Source organism: Terrapene carolina, unplaced genomic scaffold, assembly GCF_002925995.2.
Source record: "Terrapene carolina triunguis isolate 2854851 unplaced genomic scaffold, T_m_triunguis-2.0 Scaffold62, whole genome shotgun sequence".
Lineage (NCBI taxonomy): Eukaryota > Metazoa > Chordata > Testudines > Emydidae > Terrapene > Terrapene triunguis.
This window is the reverse complement of record NW_020664413.1, coordinates 64,752,204-64,771,667: the sequence shown is the minus strand read 5'-3', so window position 1 is coordinate 64,771,667 and position 19,464 is coordinate 64,752,204. Positions and strand designations below refer to the sequence as shown.

General features: G+C 42.1%; 2 protein-coding genes across 2 annotated transcripts in view; one reads left to right on the top strand and one right to left on the bottom strand.

Moving 5' to 3' along the window:
• The window catches only part of BARD1 (BRCA1 associated RING domain 1), a 63,576-nt gene extending 50,175 nt beyond the window's left edge, over positions 1-13,401 (top strand). Inside the window, exons 9-10 of the mRNA XM_026647710.2 lie at positions 10,352-10,449; positions 11,168-13,401. Of these exons, the coding sequence (XP_026503495.1) occupies positions 10,352-10,449; positions 11,168-11,500 (431 nt within the window). The 3' untranslated portion in view covers positions 11,501-13,401. The remainder of the gene's footprint in view (positions 1-10,351; positions 10,450-11,167) is intronic.
• VWC2L (von Willebrand factor C domain containing 2 like) overlaps positions 10,602-19,464 on the bottom strand; it is a 145,313-nt gene continuing 136,450 nt past the window's right edge. Inside the window, exon 4 of the mRNA XM_024206884.3 lies at positions 10,602-10,744. Coding sequence (XP_024062652.1) covers positions 10,725-10,744 — 20 coding nt within the window. The 3' untranslated portion in view covers positions 10,602-10,724. The remainder of the gene's footprint in view (positions 10,745-19,464) is intronic.

Here is a 19,464-nt window from a genome sequence, read left to right as displayed (position 1 = left end):
GTAGCTGTCTAGCTGCTTAGAGGTTACACATGAGCAGGAAGATAAAACCTCTCTTTGGCTGTGGATAACAAATTTCTGAGGGGTTAGGAGCCAGGCCTGGGTTTGCACAGAGTGCATATGGAGTGTCTTCAGTAATTAGAATTTGGTTTCACTGAGAATATTTAAATCTAACGTTTCTGTGGTAGATCTTGACTTTATCAACGCTATATACAGGCTGTTCAGGAGGCTTGTTAATTTTCCAGGTTAAGTATCCTCCTCTTCTCCATCTCAGTAGTTTACTGGTCAAACAATATAGAAACTAATACATAATGATGTTACCAGTACAGGATTATCTCTTTCTTCAATTGAGCACTAGGGAGAAGATGGATTTTTCTTGCAGAGGTGAGATTGAACATTTGTGAGAGAACTTGGTGGTTTTTTAACTTTAGAAACGTAACAGAAAAAAGTAAACGCGGTCTGTACAGAAATCTTTATTCCATGGACATTTTAATGCACGTCTTTGTTTTCTGTTGAGCTTTATTTAATGTGGTGTTAAAGTACTGATTAGTATACTCCTGGGTGCTAATGCTTATAGCTTAGTAAGCAACATACTTTTTAAAAGCAAGTGCTTCTCCTCCCTACTGGGAAATGTTAGTAATAACTCACGGGGTCTGATGCAGCTAAGTGCCTATAATTAACAACACCATTCCATCTGCTCCCACCAGTTTGTTGTTGGTCTTCTTCAGAGTCATTACAAGTTAAAGATTGTTATAACAAATAATTGGATGCCTGCTGATGAAACATTTGTCTAGGAAAAAGGGTTTTACTTTGCTCTGCTTTTCATACTCTCTCCTTATTTATCATTGCTTTTGGGGCTTCTGTTTAGTAATTGGTTACATCCCCTTAGATGAGACATAAAAATAAACTTTTAAAAAGTGTACCCTTACTCTGGTGTATTTCTCTTGACCCTGTATCTCTATCAAAGCCATTACAAATAAATTAGACATAAGAAATGTTTGTTTGCTTACATTTTTAAGCCAGGAATTCAAACTTGGGGTCCACTTCTTTCTATGAACTCTGTGAGTTTTGATCCAGTATTTCGCTTGTGAAAATATTCACATTGTGGCACATGTTAAAATTGTTCTCCAAGTATGTTCTTTAAAGGAAATTTACATTTATGGCCGAGACAGTTTGTTCATGTCACACAAGACACCTGCTTTATACTTTGCAAAAAATATTTTAATAAAAATATGTATTTTTCTGTATGAACACCTCCATTACAGCAGGTTTTCATATCTTTGTGTAATAAAAGCAATCTCCTTTCTCATCTGCCTGAATCATTGTATATCATCATGCAGTATTTGAGATTATATATTTATTTTAGAATTGTGTAATCTCCCTATATATTTGCTTACTAACGAGCTGAATTTGGAACATTCTGGTGGAAGTGCACTACTCTTATTTGGGCTAGGCACAAAGCCTGCTACTAATATAGATGGTGCAGAAACCTCAACAGCTATTTGAATTCCCTTTTGGCTCTCGCTGGAAGCTGACGATGTAAGAGTGGTAATACTGCATAAAACTTTCATAGTACCTATTGCCAGTTCCTTCTTGTCTATACATTTTATATGTACTTAACACACTGTTGGCAATATCTCCATTTTCAGAGCAGCATAAAAATCAATTGAGACACCATTGTCACCCTGCTCCTTGCCCTTGGCCATATCTTTCATTGCTTTCATTATTTTATTGCCTTCATTATTTCTGGGACTGTAATAGAATGGGAAGTAGCATATCGTCCTCCTCCAGCAAGTATGTTGAGATTAAGTTTCAAGTATTACTGAATTTCATTTGTCTTTTCCTAAATCAGAGTACAGTTTAAAAAAAAAAAAAAAAAAGCTTGACTATTTTTCATTCCCCATTTAAATAGATGACAATCCTGATGCATGTTCTTGTTATAATGGATACTATGAATGTCAGAATAAATGCATTCAAGAAACACTTTGATGTCAATGCACACATCAGGAATATGTAGCTTTAACTACACCACTCCAATCTCTACCTTGCTTCACAAAAATATGTAATTTTAAGGAGTTTGTAAAACTAATAATGAAAAATGGTTTCAGAAACCTTTTTATATTTTTCAGTTTGAAATCTGATCTCGTGTGTTTCTTCCAAGGTACTCTGGATACTAGCAAGACTACTATGCTTAAGGCACAGGCCAACAGCTTTGTCAGATTCTGTTAACTGCAAAGGCTGCTTTCAGTCCAGAATTCCTACTTTCTTTCCCCAATCAATTCACCTAATCAGTTTCTGCTCTATCTGCATAGAGACCCCTATATTTCCATTTCCAGCGTCCCCATCTACAGGTAAGTGAACATTTGCCATTGCTGCCACAGCTAGACCCTGGGCCCTTTGATACTAATATGGCTGTTCAATAGCAGCAATAAAGATAAAACATCACTTAACCTTTTAGAAAGTTTTTTAGGACGGTAGTATTCTAAAAGATTTAGGAACAAAATCCGTGCTTAGTTGTACCTAATGTAAATCCTGCATAACTCCATTACGGTCAGTGCAGTAATTTAGGGCTTATAGCACTGTAACAGTGGGTGAATACAACTGTACTCATGTAAATAGCCCTGGCTAATGCAAATAGCTTCACTAAAACCAATAGTATTGCTCAGGCGAGTAAGGATTGGAGGATTGTGTCCTCACCTTGTAAAATTTACAAATTGCAGTTTCTTAATTTCCATGGCCTGGGAGCTACATAAATATGAAAGGGTAGTAATAAAGGTAAATTAGTGCCAGTATTCAGGCAGATGGTGCATTGGGAATTTGTGTTGCTTGCCCCAGATGTGTTGTGTGATGGGTTATGGGAAGACTAGAGGCAGAAATTGTTCAGGGTAAGCAAGAGGAACAGTGTGAGCAGCAGCTCCTGTATGAAATAAGTCAGTCCCCTCATTTCCCAAATGTGGGGACAGTAACACACAAGCTTACAACTTCTAATATTTAATGTTTATACTGCAATAGTACCTGGACACCTGCTCAGGGTCCCATTTGCTAGACACTGTGTAAACAGAAACAAGAGTCTGCGCCACAGAGAGCTTAAAGTTGAAATAAGGGGGGGTTTAAAAGGACTGCTTTTTGAACGGTATGGATTTATATCTTTAATCTCTAAGATGAACAATTAAAAAATATTTTTTTTTTATAAGAGCAATCGCGCTTCAACTTGATCCTTCATCAGACTGATACTCAACATGGCTTACTAAGGAATGCACACCCTGGTGTGGGGTACTGTACCCCCAGAGTATGACTTCAATCCCTTTGAAGTGTGAGGAAATACACATTCTTGTTGGTATTCTTACTCTTTTGGGGTAGCTGATCCAACAAACTTTAGTCACCGCAGTTACGGTCATCAGTTTAATGACAAGAATGTTCCCCAGCACAGATTGAAAAGAACCTGTTAAATGAATATACCTGCCCACTCCCAGAATTGGCAAGTCTATAACTTTCATTGATGGTAGAAATGCAGAACGTATCCAGATTTTGTATAAAGGAATCCTGATTGCTGATGTTTGAGTGAACAAATTCTACTTTATAGCGGGTCAGTCCATTGTAAGCATTGGTTTATTTTAAATCTGTTCAGAGGGTATGTATTAGACGTTAATAAGGGTATGTAAACGTGAAAACTGTTTATTTACAAACCTATATATAGTAGAGCCAGTTTGGGGAGGAAAAAACAAAACAAAAGAGGGCACTTGTGTGCCTCATGCAGAATCTATAGTTTTCTGGAGTCTATCCCTCCTAATGCTTGCCTACTGCCACAACCACCTTATGAAAGTTTGAAAGATAGATCATCTTTTAAAATTCAGTCATCCTTTATGGATTTGTCTTTGTTTTCCCAGGCTTATCAATTCAGGGATGGCCATCTTATTAGAGTCTGTTCTAGGGAAGTGAAGTAGCACGTTAATGATGGCGTGTGCTTTTTAATTGGGACTATAGCTAAATTCTGCTTTGTGATGATTCATTCAGCCAGTGTCTCAGGATCAAATTCTCAGCTCTGATCTTTCAATACGGAAATTGTGAAATCACAGATTGTGTGGCATTTTCAAAAGCATTGGCCCAACTTAGCTCCCACTGGAGTCAAAGGGAGTTTTACACATGACTTCAGTAGGAGCAGAGTTGGGCCACCACTGAGAACTTTTGAAAATCCTACTCTACGTATATAAATATAACTCAGTTATTTATTCAGTATAGTATTTTATTTCATTTGGTCTTTTAATCAGGATGACTGGCTGAATCTAGTAGAGGGATTGTTAAACGGAAACTACTGTGTTATTCAGCCACTTATACACATTGCTGTATAACTGGCTGAATAACATGGTTATCATACAGCAGACAGAAAGTTCAGCTGTATAATGGTATTGTCTCATTGGCGTCTTGGCTTTCCAGTCTGTTTGTATTACTGTAGTATATAGCAGTGGTTAGCAACCTTTCCAGACTACTATACCCCTTTCAGGAGTCTGATTTATCTTGCGTACCCCAAGTATCACTTCACTTAAACTACTTGCTTACAAAAGCCAGACACAAAAATATAAGTGTCACAGCACACTGTTACTGAAAAATTGCTGACTTTCTCATTTTTGCCATATAATTATAAAATGAATTAATTGGAATATAAATATTGCACTTACATTTCAGTGTGATATTTGAGCCTGTTTTTCACTTATGTGCTTTGCAGTGCTACAGACTAGGGACCGAATGGCTAGGTAGCAGTTCTGCAGAAAAGGACCTAGGGGTCACAGTGGACAAGAAGCTGGATATGAGTCAACAGTGTGCTCTTGTTGCCAAGAAGGCTAACGGCATTTTGGGCTGTATAAGTAGGGGCATTGCCAGCAGATCGAGGAACGTGATCGTTCCCCTTTATTCGACATTGGTGAGGCCTCATCTGGAGTACTGTGTCCAGTTTTGGGCCCCACACTACAAGAAGGATGTGGAAATATTGGAAAGAATCCAGCGGAGGGCAACAAAAATGATTAGGGGTCTGGAGCACATGACTTATGAGGAGAGACTGAGGGAACTGGGATTGTTTAGTCTCCAGAAGAGAAGAATGAGGGGGGATTTGATAGCTGCTTTCAACTACCTGAAGGGGGGTTCCAAAGAGGATGGAGCTCGGCTGTTCTCAGTGGTGGCAGATGACAGAACAAGGAGCAATGGTCTCAAGTTGCAGTGGGGGAGGTCTAGGTTGGATATTAGGAAACACTATTTCACTAGGAGGGTGGTGAAGCACTGGAATGCGTTACCTAGGGAGGTGGTGGAATCTCCTTCCTTGGAGGTTTTTAAGGCCCGGCTTGACAAAGCCCTGGCTGGGATGATTTAGTTGGGGATTGGTCCTGCTTTGAGCAGGGGGTTGGACTAGATGACCTCCTGAGGTCCCTTCCAACCCTGATATTCTATGATTCTGGGAGGCAGTGAATTACAATTTTCACTGTCGCCACTACCGCTGCTTTCAGCTCCTCGTTTTAAAACTCTGTCCATTTTGACATCGCAACCATGTACGCACCATGACAACTTCAACCTCATTAACGTGCTTGCACACATCAGTAAAGACATAACATGCCTGTCTAATACAGTGCATAGACACATGTTACGTTACTGTATAATTTAGTATATAGAGCAGTATAAACAAGTCATGAAATTTTAGTTTGTACTGACTTTGCTAATGCTTTTTATGTAGCCTGTTGTAGAACTAGACAAATATCTAGATGAGTTGTCGTACCCCTTGGAAGAACCTCTGCATACCCCCAGAGATACGTGTACCCTGGGTTGAGAACCGCTGGTATATAGGATGCCTCTATTCTAGACGCTGTAAATAAAACAGACACAGTCCTGCCCCAAAGAGTTTAGAATCCAAGTCCCCTGTCTCTAAGGATACGTCTTCACTACCCGCCGTATCGGCGGTTAGCGATCGATTTATCGGGGATTGGTATATCGCGTCTTGTTAAGACGTGATATATGGATCCCCGAACGCGCTCCCCGTTGACTCCGGAACCCCACCGGAGTGAGCAGCGGTAGCGGAGTCGACGGGGGAGCCGCGGACGTCGATCCCGCGCCGTGTGGACCCCAGGTAAGTCAATCTAAGATACTTCGACTTCAGCTACGCTATTCACGTAGCTGAAGTTGCGTATCTTATATCGATCCCTCCCCCCCCCCCCCCCCCCCCCCCGTGTAGACCAGCCCTTATATTGAGATGGTAGGCTCTTTAAGAGTAGGAATCATCTTTCTGTGTAATTTGTACTGTCTCTACCACAGTGGAGCTCTGTTCTGTAATTGGTGCTTCTAGATGCTGTCACAAAACAGTTGTTGTTCAGTTCTAATCATCCTAGTTAAAAAAGGATATAGCAGAAACAGTGGTCTAGAGACTTGGGAAGACAAGATTGAGACTTACACAACAGACGAACGAGAGGGGGTGTGATGCAAGTAAACATAATTGATATGGAAAAGGTATTTTGGGCCTTTCTGTTAACTTTTCTCATATTAGAATCTGAGGATATTCAATTGAGCTAATTCACTCAAAACAGAAAAGAAGCAATTACATATTTTAATACAAAGTATATGACTAACCTATGGAACTCATGGTCACAATATATCAGTAAGGCCAAGAAGTAAGTAGCTTTAGAAATACTTATGGAGGAGAATGTCCACAGTTAGTGTTTGGCTTATATGCTAAAGCAAAAGGGTTTACAATTTTTTTTTATTCTCACAGGGTTTGGAAGAAACTTCCCCTGTGGGCAAATTATTCCATAATTATTTGTATCAGGTTTGCTTGCACCTTCCTCTGAAGCATCTGGTCCTTAACACTGCCAGGCAGGATACTAAAACTAATAAACCACTGCTCTGATCTAGTATGGCAAATTTAATATTTCCCTCACTTCCTTATGCTTTCTTGTCTCTCTGCTGTTATCCTGTGTGTATTGTCTGTTCTTTTCCAAGCTGTGCTGTTGCCTTACCCCCTATTAGTTATGCTGTTTGACAGTAAAATGACATCTAGGATTTAGAAGTTTGAAGCATCAGCTGACATTCCTATATTGCTGAGGATTCTAATAATTTTCACATTGCTTTCCATACTCAGACAGGAACAAGGTACAGGGGGTTAGAGAAGAGACTGAATGACAGCTGTTCAAAAAGCATCTCAGCACATGTGGTTCTGTAAAACTGTCTAGCCGTGAGTTGTTGTCAAATATTACAAGACTTAAAACAAGTTCTGCTTCAGCATCGTTATAGGATAGACTTTCTCAAGTAGTGGGAGCCTACAGTCGTATTATCACAAAAATCACTCCAAGGAGTGGTATATAACCCTAGTGAAGTCAACTCACTTAAAATGTCTGCATTTTAAAGATTGTTTCATCTGTGCACCAATAACTTATGCCCAAGACTTTTTTTCATATCTATAAGTGTACCATGTACATTGTGTGATTTCTGATGAAATGGAGGTTAAAATGAATGAGATGAAAAGTCTTCAGAGAAACATTTATTAGTAGGGTGTGTGCGTGTATGTATATGTTACTTTTTAAAAAATACTTAGCACTAATTCCTGTAACATTTCTAACTCTCAGTGTTGGAGCTTAATGAAAATGAGATGGTTAAGATCAGTATCGTTGTCACTATCTTGGTTAAATGTTCTCATGGCAGTTAAAAATTAAACCATTACAATGACTGCAATTAAATTTTACTGAAAGGATTTATCAGTGGAGTTGGCTGCATGAAATGGGAAGACATATGTATGCAGAGAAGATTAAATGTACTTTGCATTTTCTGCTAAAATAGATGCCTTTTACCAACATTAGTCACTTACACGATTTAAAGTTCAGTTATCCTCAGGAAGGTAACTCTGTAAAAAGATAACTTAGTGTTCCATATTCATTCTGCTTCCTCTGTTGCTCTCATCAAATTTGCTTTGTTTACCACAGCCAGCACTACAAGCTCAAGTTGTCATTTGAAAATCAAGTTGTGATTAATCTAGCCTTGTAAAGCCTCACCTTCCTTAGCAAGGATCCTGAAATTTGAACTTTGCTGGCAGATTGACTGATGGAGAACAGGCTTTATGCTATTCTGCTTCATGCAACAGGTATACTGGTTCTACACTGCAGGCAATAGCCCAGATTTGTTGGTAACCCAAACAGAAAATGTGCAGTTGTCATTCTGTTTTTCTGACCAAAGCCACTCTTTGAAAAATATAAACTGATACTTAAACGTTAACAGCCTGGTATTTTTTCAGAGGTGCTGAGCACATGCAACTTTCATTTACTTTATTGGAGTTGTGGGTGTGGAGCACCTCTGAAAATTGAGGCATATATATTTTAATATATGTTTATAAATATAGGAACTTTTAATGTAGTTTTTATATAAAAAGTAAAAACAGTACATTTGTGGTGATCTGTAGATAATGCAGGGACCAGTCCTGTTTTCAGAGCTAGGTCAGATAGTATATTTCTCCTTTTAATTATAAATAATACACATTAACATCCGTGCATTCTTGAGAGGAGGAAAAAACCGCAACCTTAAGGTGAAGTCCTATTGGGATTCCCTTCTGTTCATGTGCAGTGGTATCAACGTAAGGGCTGTGGAAGTCGTTTTAAAGCTATGGTTAGTGCTTGAGTTATTAAAACCTTTGAAATATTTTGTCAATATTTGCTGCTCTGGTCTCCAATAAATATGTGATTTCTTCCTTTTCCAGAAAATAAGTGTCTTTGGTACCCTTTTTAAATTTTGTACAGGTTCATGTTAATTTCCCACAACGGCGTTGAGCAGAACACCCACAGATTCAGGCTGGCATGCATAGAGGAGAGGAAAAAATGTAGAAAACATAGTGTTGTGGGCATCTAGACTAGGCCTGTAGAATTTTTGACTTCCACATATACGGGAGGCCCTATTTGCAATCAAATATATAAGCACAACTTGCCTCATCAAATTATCATTTGCTTTCATGTAAACAAATAGCTTGGTGCCTTTTTTATTTATAACTCGTTTTAAAATTCAAAAACCAGAACGAAAATTAAAATCAATTTGACCAGTGGCCTGTTGGCAGCACAGTTGGGCTTTCAAGCTCCCTGAGGTTGGCACAAGCAGGAAGATCTCTCTCTCTCTTAGGGTTCAGTAGTGCCACCCATCACCATAGCAATGTCCTTCATAGACTTCATGGAATCTCTGGCTCTTCTCCCTTTTTGGGCTAAAAACTGTAAGTAGGGTTGGGTTTTTGTTGGCTTGGCTGAGTATTGGTTTTGTTGGTTTCAGATTTTAGGAATGGGGGACCTGTGTATAATGGAGTCGATGTTGTGAGTACTACTGAGCCCTGACACCTTTTGATGGCTAACAGGTTTTATTGAACTTTTATTGAACTTCTTTCAAAAGCAGCTTCACAAATGTGTATTCAACATAGCATTCACACTTGTGCACCTTTAAAACACTACTTAAATGCAAATGAATTGGTGAATCTGAAAGGGAAAAGCCCAAGTTAAGGCATTCTGATGTTTCTGTTCTGATTTCAAACATCAACTACAAACGACCTGTTCCTGATAATTTTCATTAAAACGGGAATGAAATGCGATTCCTTGTATTAGTAATGCAATACAGAGTCAGCTTTTTTTTAGTTTATATCCAGCCCAGGTCAGGCACTTGCTATCATCTGATGGCTGTTGGTTGGCCTCCAAGATAAGGTTATTTAAGGGGCCAAATGATCAGCAAAGCAGTAGTTAATTCTGACATTTTAAAATGTCTGTTAATGACACTTCAGAGTTCATGCCCAATGGGAGTAGTGGGAGATGGAGTTCATACTTGTCTGTCATAGTTTCAGGCAGCTTGAAGACTTGATGCAGTTTTGTCTGTCTGATTTGTATTTGGAAGGTTATCTGGTTGGGTTTTTTTCCTAATTTAAATGAAAGCTTAGATTCTGCAGCGTGAGTGTCAAGCGGAGTCACTTAAATAGATCAAGCAGGCCCAGTGTATGCTTTGGATGGAATGTTTGACACCACTGACCTACAGTATTCTGCTGCCGTACCTATTCCATCTAGGAGTAGGATTTCATTTTCCAGAGGCATCAAACTATCATTTTTCAGAAGCATTTCTGTAAACTCACTTTAAAGAGATTCTTAGAAATTAGCTAAAGTGTAATCTCTTAATCTTTGATGTTGCAAGGATTCCCACATATATTTAACTTGAATAATCCCTTTGACTTCAATGTAACTATTCACAGTACGTAAAATTAAGCACACGAAATTCTTTGTTGAAATGCGACCTGAATATATGAAGTACTCCTGTGAGTTGGCAATAACAATGCTTTGCTCTGTTGCCTTGACATGTGTCTTAATTCCAGGGGTGAAGGCATGTTTGCAAAGCAGAATTCGTGAGCAAGAGGAGAAGTATGAAATCTGTGGTGGCCCACGAAGAGGCAGACTCAACCAACAACAGCTGGTAGCTATCTGATTTTTTGAAAACTATCTTTTATACCACTGCCCTCTGCCTCATAAGAGATTTAATACTTCAGTGTGCACTTATTCAGGTGTTTGTGTGAGAGGTGATTAAATTTACTGTTAATGATTGTCACAAACTGTTAATGGATATCTGACTTATATTCCCATAAACCTTGCCAAAGCTTCAGAGGGAAGTCTCAGTGTCGTTATGCAAGAAGTTGCATGAAACACACAGGCTGAAGTTTCCTCTAGGATTCTCCAGTTCGGTTTCAGTTGCTACTTGGAATCACTCCCATCTAAAAGGAAGGAAAAATATTGTAATTATTTTTCATTCAGTCTAGGTCCATCCTATCTTTTTAACTAACATCTGATTTAAATGGACCGGTGGTGTGATGTAATTTTATCACTTGTATTGTTGTAGCACCTAGCAGCCCTAATCAAGGATCAGGGCCCTATTGTGGTAGGCGCTGTACTAACAGAGCAAGCAGGTGTTCCTTGCCCCAAGGAGCTTACAGTCTAAGTAAATGCCTTTCGGAGACTAGCTTTGATTGGTTGGAAACAGATATTGAGGTTTCTAGAAACTGGCATAGTAACTTGTTGCACAATTTAGCCCATATTTTCTGATGCCCCTATTGAGCTAATGCTCGTTCCTTTGACTTCCCCATCATATGCCGAGCTGTGGATCCCTGTACTTATTCTATTGTTTTCTTTTTTCTTAGCTGCCTAAGTTGTTTGATGGTTGCTACTTCTATTTTTTGGGAACTTTCAACCACCACCAGAAGAGTGACCTCATAGAGCTGGTTAAAGCAGCAGGAGGACAAATTCTCGTTAGGCAGCCAAAGCCAGATAGCGACGTGACACAGACCATCAACACAGTGGCATACCATGCCCAACCTGGTTCTGATCAGAGTTTCTGCACACAATACGTTATCTATGATGTGTCTTCTAAGTACAACCCAGATAAAATTCGCCAAGGCAAAGTCTGGATGGCCCCCTCCAGCTGGCTCATAGACTGTGTGATGTCATTTCAGCTGTTACCTATTACAAAGTGAATATCCCAGAAGCATGAACAAGTTTGTCAAATGACCTCCGAACCTCTTGAGCAGTTGGAACACACTGCCAGGCAGTCTAGAATCAAAAGCTAAACCCACTCTTCATTATTCACACTTAAAACCACAGTAGAACCTATTAACGACTGGGAGACTCACTGTGAATTGCTGAATTTTGTGAATAAATGAACAAGCAATGAAAAATAAGGATAACACATCAGAAATGTACTTTAAGTTCCTTTATTTGACACAGCTCATTTTCAGTTCTATTTCAGCATACTAATATATGTTCCATATAGCATTTTGTAATTTATAATGAAGTCTTTGTAACACAAGACCTTTAGAACACCCTTGGTTGTTCAAACCTTCCCTTCAGAGTGGATGAGATCATCATTTCTTGTTTGTGACGTATAAATTAACAGCGTCCTACCATAAGTGTCACATAGTCAGATTTCCCTTTAAGGCCAAGAATTAAAAAATAGGACCCTAAAGTTAAATGCCTAAAACCATACTTCAGCATCTGCCTCATTTCACTGAGATATGAGGTAGCCGTGTGTTCAGCACTTTTGAAAATTGGGCATGTGCATAAATACAGATTTAGGAGTCTAACTTCAGACTTCAAAGTGGTATTTGCAAAACCACCTACGTTACTTAGGACAAGTCCCATTAGACGTTCAATAGAACTTGTGGTCTTAAGTTACTTAGGCACCTTTGGAAAATCCCACCCCTATATTTAAAAATCTTGACCTAACCTACTCTTAATGTTTCATTAAGAGTCATTATCAAAACTCATTCCACTTTCATACCTGTAAATATATAATTTAAAAAAATCCTAGCAAACTAGCATCTCATTTAAGGTGTGATTTTTTTTTTTTAAACAAAAGTCAGATTTAGAGTCAGATTACATCTATATTCAGAATTGTTTTATCCATGCGTACAAATAGTAATTGTATTACACATACCACTGCTATCATAACCCCTTTAATGGGAAAACTGCGGCACCCACAAGCATAGAATCGTGCCTTTTAGAAAATAGAGAGTTTTATTAAAAATTTATCCTGATTGCATTTGAGTGAAATTTGACATTTTACATATTTTGTTCTAATCACTGATTTTTATTGAATCCTTTATTGCTTTCATAATTGACCACAGTTTATGTTAATGTCTATAATCTCGCTTTCTTTCAATGTATTCGAATGGCTTGTGAAGCTTTTCATCCTGTAGGTTGCATCAGGTATAAAATCATGACTTGGAGCCGTGTGATTGTAATGATTGCTATGTGATGATAATGATGGCTGTGTGATGGGATTAAGCATTTGTGTTCGCATTTTGTATTGCTTGTAATAAAACTTATGGTGCCAGTGACTTTAAAATAATTTATTACGTAAGTTTAGCTGCAGAATAAATATGAAGCGTGTACATAACTTAACAAGAATTTCAGAATTATTTGCATAAATTCCCGACACAGCAGCTGAGCGCAACAAAGATTCCGTCTGTGAGACTCACTCTCTTCTGGGGGAAGGACAATTGATTTCTTTTCTATAGCCATTGTCACTGGGGATTGTAGGCCATTTCCATTATTCTCCATGGAACTCTCTGTGGAGTGTTGCTTTCTTCACAGATAGTACAATGGGTAAAATTTTCAAAAGCACCAAAATGACTTGAGGAGCTGAAGACCCCAGGATGTAGATCTCTCGTTTACCCTGGGTAGCCTGTGAACTGTCACCGTATGCTAAAAGCCGGTCTCATGCGCTTGGCTTTGTGTGTGATAGCATGCGCACAAATTTCACGGATTAACAAAATAACTGTTGCAAACTGATGATTTTTGTGAATAAGCAAATGACCAAGTAAACACTACAGAGGTGAACATGTATCCGTTTGTTAATTTATTGTAACCCCTTTGGGGTTTAGAGAGCATGGCCCTTTAAATCTTTTTCCTAAGGGGGAGGGGGAGAGTAAGAAAAAAGGGGGCAGCGCTGGAGCTCCAGGGAGAGGGAGAGGCAGCCTGAGGCCCTGGAAAAGTGAAGCAGCAGAGAACCTGCCTAGAGCCTGGGAAGGACAGGGCCGATCAGGGACACCCCAGGACAGGAGCCAGGAGCAGCACTGTGCCAGGGAGGAATTGCCCGAGAAGGACAGGCCGGAGCTGGACCCAGTATCACTGCTGCCCAGAGCTGCATGGGGCTGTGAGTACTGGGTAGGGTGACCAGATCACCCAAGTCAAATATCGGGGGGCGGGGCAGGAGGGGGTGGGGCAAAAAAAGACCCCTTCCTCCACAAGCACTGGAGGAAGGCCCCGGGAGACGCAGGGGAAGTGCGGGGCCAGGGTGAGTGAGAGTCCGGCCTGGGCCCGAGCAGGCAGGACTCAGTCGGGCGGTAGGGAGAATAGGGGGGCGGCCCGCGGGGCTAGGTGGTGGCTGTTCTCCCCCCCGGGCAGCGGGACTCGGGAGCAGCCGGTGCTGCAGCTCCCACTGCTGTGGGGGGAGGAAGATGGCCAAGCTCGGCGGCTCTGGCGCCCGGGCCCGAACCCCCCAAGCCCGGGCCTGCTGCAGGGACCCAGCAGCGCGCACGCTGCGCCCAGCCCCTGGCCAGTCGCGTCTGGGCTGCTGCCCAACTGGTGCTCTCCCGCAGCGGCCCCGGAGTGGGGGCAGCAGGCCCCAGCCCCCCCGTCCCGCTCGGGTCCCGCAGGGGAACAAACGGGGCTGGGCTGCCCTGGGGGGGAGAACAGCCGCCGCCTGGCCCCGGGGGCCGCCCCCCTAGTCTCCCTACCGCCCGACTGAGTCCTGGCTGCACTGGGGCCAGGCCAGACTCTCACTCACCCTGGCCCCGCGCTTCCCCTGCGTCTCCTGGGCCTCCCTCCAGCGCTTGTGGAGGGAGGAGGAATGGTGAGCCTGGGGAAGAGGTGGGGATTTGAGGAGGGAGCCAATGGGGGGAGGAGGGGGTGGGGGCAGGGGGGGTGCGAGCACTTCCGGGCTCCTGAGCATTTCCTTGTTTGTCCAGTGTCCCAACCGCACATCGGTCGGGACGCGGGACAAACAAGGAAATATCAGGACAGTCCCGATAAAATCGGGACGTCTGGTCACCCTAGTACTGGGGCTTGTGACTCTGCATTGGGGACAAGGAGGGAGGTTGCTAGCTAGTTAAGTGGGGAAGTGGTCGCTCTGTGTGGTTTTGCAGAGAGCGGCAGAAGAGGGCACCGGAGGGGTTTGTTGGGGGAAAGTTCACTGGCACCGAAGACGACCAGGAGCACCCAAGACTCACCACTGGACTGGAACTTTGCTCAGGACTTCTGAACTCTGTGTGCAGACACGTTGCTCAGTGTCTGCCCTTCCAGACTGTGCTACCACTTGGCCTGTGGGGCCTTGGTTTGGATGCAGCCCTGTCTTACTGCTCCCCCTATATTTCCCCTTGTTGTTTTTCTCCTCTCATCCCTCTGTAAATAAATATTTCCCTTGTTATATCCACTGTACTTTTCCTGTGGGGGTGTTCGTTCACTCTGGGGGGTTTGGAACAGGTGCCTCTGGGGTGGAAGGGATTTTTCCTGCTGCATTCCTGTGCACGCCTTCTCTTGGCCAGAGCTGCCTGCAGAGCAGACTCCATCTTGGCCACGAGGGCGCTAAAGTTACATTATTTTGACACCTATAGTTCGGTTAACACCGAAATATCAAATGCAAGTAATATGCTATGGTATACTTCATAAAAATACGACTCCTTCATGGCTGCTGTCATGGAGCACAGCTTTACACCAACAGGGAGTTTAACCCTTTAAGAATTTACTAATCTAATCACTCTCCTCAGAATTTTAAGTGGAGAATCCACCATTTGGGGAGATTTAGGGGAGCTGCAAATTCTAAAGAGGACAAGTCTCACACATGGGAATTAAGGACTGAACAGAAGTGAGATTAGAAACTATAAAGTTGCCACAACTCAATGTCGGGTGGGGGAGGCGGGGAAGCCACATCCTCCCAAGTTTATCTGTTTTGCTCACAAGTGGACTTTTGTTTTTCTGAACTAGATCCCATTTCCAAGCCAGGTTCCTATGACATGCTGCAAGAGCCATATAACATCAGACTGATTGTTATCTAGACTTAGCAACAAAACATACAAAAGACATAAACTTGAGCCCAGATCTTGCAAGATTTTCTCTGCCATCAGACCCTTGTTGATTTCAAGGGAGCTCTATGTAGGTACTATAAGAATAATTGCAGGATCGGGGCCAGTTTTAGGTCTAGAAGATGGAATAATTCTGTGTGTAAAAAAAAAAAAAAAAAAAATTGAGACTATACAAGAATTTTTTTTAAATCCACTAAGAGAACCAGTATAGCAGTATTCACTTTTAGTGTTTCAACTATAGTACTTAGGATAGTTTACATTTACTGTTAAACTTTTTGACTTGCTGCTTACTTCAAACAAGTTGTACCCTCACATTAATTTCATTTGATTTCCAATTGCTTTGGTTATTTGGTTCCATAGGATGACTTGGCGAGGTTACTGCTGCAAAGGGAATTATTTATTTGATGTAGACAAAGAATCAAAGATCCAGAAAACAGAAACACTTCAGATTTCACAAAAGTTAGGATTCTGTAGATTTACTTCGGTAAAAGGCCAAACAAGGGCATGCCTAAAACCCCTTTGGAAGCATTTTGGGCGAGTTTTAAAAGTTTAAGCTTCGTGGTTCGGAATCTTGATTGCAATCCACAACTCTTATTAATCATTGTAAACGGATGCGCCGTTGATATACATTGTAGCCGAGAAATTTTGTATTAAGGTTAAAATCCACTTTACTGGTTTAATAGTGGGTGGGATTTTTGCCTAACAATATTCCCCTTATTAAAATGTGTAGATTAGTGATGTAAATTTTATGGGGCTCTCTGCCAGTGGGGCATGTGAATGAGAGGAAGTCTAAGACTTTACTTTGGCTTGGAGGCATTCTTATTTATCTGAAACTATTAACATCCTTGGGCTTTGTCTACACTACACACCGCTTTTGGCAGCGTGTAGTGTACATACCCGGGTAACTCCCCCTTCCCCTGGCAGCTAAAAATAAGTGTATCTTGTGAGGCAGGGCTTTGGTGAGTAAAGACCCACTTGAACTGTGGGTATATATGCAAGTACAGTAACTCCCCACTTAACGTCCTCTCGCTTAACATTGTTTCGATCTTGCGTCCCTGCTCAATTACAGAACATGCTCCATTTAAAGTTGTGCAATGCTTTGGCTGCCTGCTTTGTCCACAGCTGGCAGCCCCCCATCAGCTCCCCTATGCCCTCCCCCCCACAGCACCTCCTGCCCGCCGGCAGACCCCGCGGATCAGCGCCTCCCTCTAGGTAGTAATGGGGAAAGGGTTTAACTTTACTTACAGATCACAGTAAACAAATACTTCGGTTGGAAACTAGGTAGCTGTCTCAGCTGGACATGGGTTTTTGGGCTTGGGTATGTCAAGGATGATCACTTGGGGCTTTTGCCTGTACAGCTGATGTGAGGCGGGTTGTATTTATAAACAGCAAAATGAGGAGGAGGAAGGTTGGTCTTGTGATTAAGGCACTAGACTGAAAGACCAGGTCAACGCCTGTCTCTGCCACAGACTTGCTGTGTGACCTTGGGTAGGCATCACAACCTGTTTGAGACAAAATTCCCCATCTGTGTAATGGAGATAATACTTCTGCCTCACTGGGCTGTTGAGGATAACATCATTAATGTCTACGGCGTACTCATGTAATGGCAATGGGGCCTTTATAAGTGCTTAATCTGCACAAGCTGGCCCAAAGAGGTGCACGCAGATGAGGGCTTCATGTGGTGGCTGAAGATCACAACAACTCCATATCTCCCCAGGCATGTCCACTCGCTACCCTTTTTGCACTACTCACTAGAGCGGGAGCAGGCACAGGAGAGTCCTGAGACTGCCAACTTCTGAGTGATTCGTGCTTGCTCCTATGTGTGCCCGGGTAGCCTCTGCTAACCCTTGCACTAGAGCACAAATAGCAGGGAGTGCCAGGTTATTGTATTACAGTGGCTCAGCTGAGATCGGAATCCAGCTGTGCTAGGGGCTGTCCAAACACAAGGGAAGAAACAGTTCCTGGTCTTACCATCTAAATGGATAGTGCTAATGAAAGGAGGAGGAGTAGCAGCCCCATTTTACAGATGGAAAATTAACGCACCGTGAGACTAAGTGTCACAGCCAGGAATTGGAGCTACATTTCCTCAGTTCCAGTCCAGTGTCTTAACTAGAAAAACAACCTTCCCTGCAAAGGGTTAAAGCCTTTTTTGATAGGAAGTGTCACTGCAAGGTAACCAAAGAGGCTCTGGTGAGACTGCTGTAAACAGCCTGCTTGGAGCAAAGGGGTGAAGGTCTATATGAAGCCACAGACTATTGTAAAACTAGGTCTTAGATTGTGGTTATTGACAAGAAAACATGAGTAAAAATAACATCTGCTACTTGCTGCATGTTTCTACTTCCAGTGCAGCTTCTGATTCATAGTGGCTTACTTTCCTGAGGGGAAAAAATCAGTTTCTTACTGCCAGCACTGTTGAAGAGCAAACTGAATTCTGTCATGTCCGATGAATCAACAAAATTGCCAGCTAAATTCTGATTCCAGAATCTTCATGGTTGGGGATGATGTATGAAGCAAGGGCCAGCATGGCTTGATTTTCAAAAAGCTGTCAACTGGTGCTAGAGGGGGTCTTGTTTGGACTTGGAAATGGAGAAAATGTTATGTGGCATTCACTAAGGCAGAATAACTACAACTCCCCGTCCCGTTTGCCCCATGTCGCTCTTCTCACCATTCACCAGACTTTAAAGAAAAGTTGCAGCTGAACAACAAAGGGATTTGAATCCCTGCATCTAATCATGGAAGAGGCGTGAATTTTCTGAGACAGAAAGTTTCAGGTCTTAAATATCACTTTAAAAACTATAATTAGACAACTCCTTGATAGCGGGGTGATGTCGGGTAATGTCTCTTTGGGGACTCAGTGATTTTATTTTTTTTTAACAGCAGTGGTACAGCAACTTCTACATTTCTACAGCTACTTGGTTAATTTAACAGTCGTTTAACTAGTGTTAAATTACCCTTTAAAGCAGGAGAATGTGCTGTAGATAACAATTTTGAAAAATCTCCCACCTTCTAGTTATTCCTCTGGGAGAGATGTATTTTGTGCGGCTCAATCTAATTCTCAGCAGGAGGTGTAATCTGATGAAGTAGCGATGAAATGTCTATGAAAGACAGAGAGACACCACAGTCTGCTGAAGTGAGTTGCCAAAGCAGTGACAGGTAACGGGCTTGGCTGCTATGCATTGCAACGTTACGCAATATGGATTGTGACGTTTTGCACCCGTTGAAGTCAGAAGCATGGCCCATGCATGCTTAGCAGCGGTGGTAAATTAACCCTCCAGAGCTATGCAGGTGCTAGCTTAGGGAGTACAGCCTGGCCTTGGTGTCAGATCACATCTGAAAGGTACACGTCTGATATCACTTCACCGACATGTATGCTGCTACCTCAACTCTTATGTTGGCTAGTTATCACTTATTATAGTAGTACGCTAGCGTGCTCAATCAAGAGCAGGGCCCCCTTGTGCTAAACACTGAATAAACACGTACTATGAAGCACTCCCTGATCCAGAGAATTAACCAGCTTGTAGTGAGGTGGAGTGGCCTCCCTCTGAGCTGGAGGTGGGAGGATCACTCTCTGCACCCAGGTGGGTGGAGCCAGATGGCCCAGCCCTCGTGTTGGAAACTGAGAGGCAGGACAGAAAATATAAGAGGCGGGGCCTCCAGTTCAGTTGAGGGGGAGCCAGGGAAGGAGACAGATGCCTCTTGCCTGTCAGGCCCTGTGACCGAACTGGGTAGCGCCCTGCCCCTAGAGGAGACCCAAGTCCGGAGAGGAGCTACCAAGCTTGCCAGCGGCCAAATAACTAGAGGAGACGGAGGCTGACGAGGAGCTGCTTGGATTGCCGGAGGCTGAATACCCTGAGGAG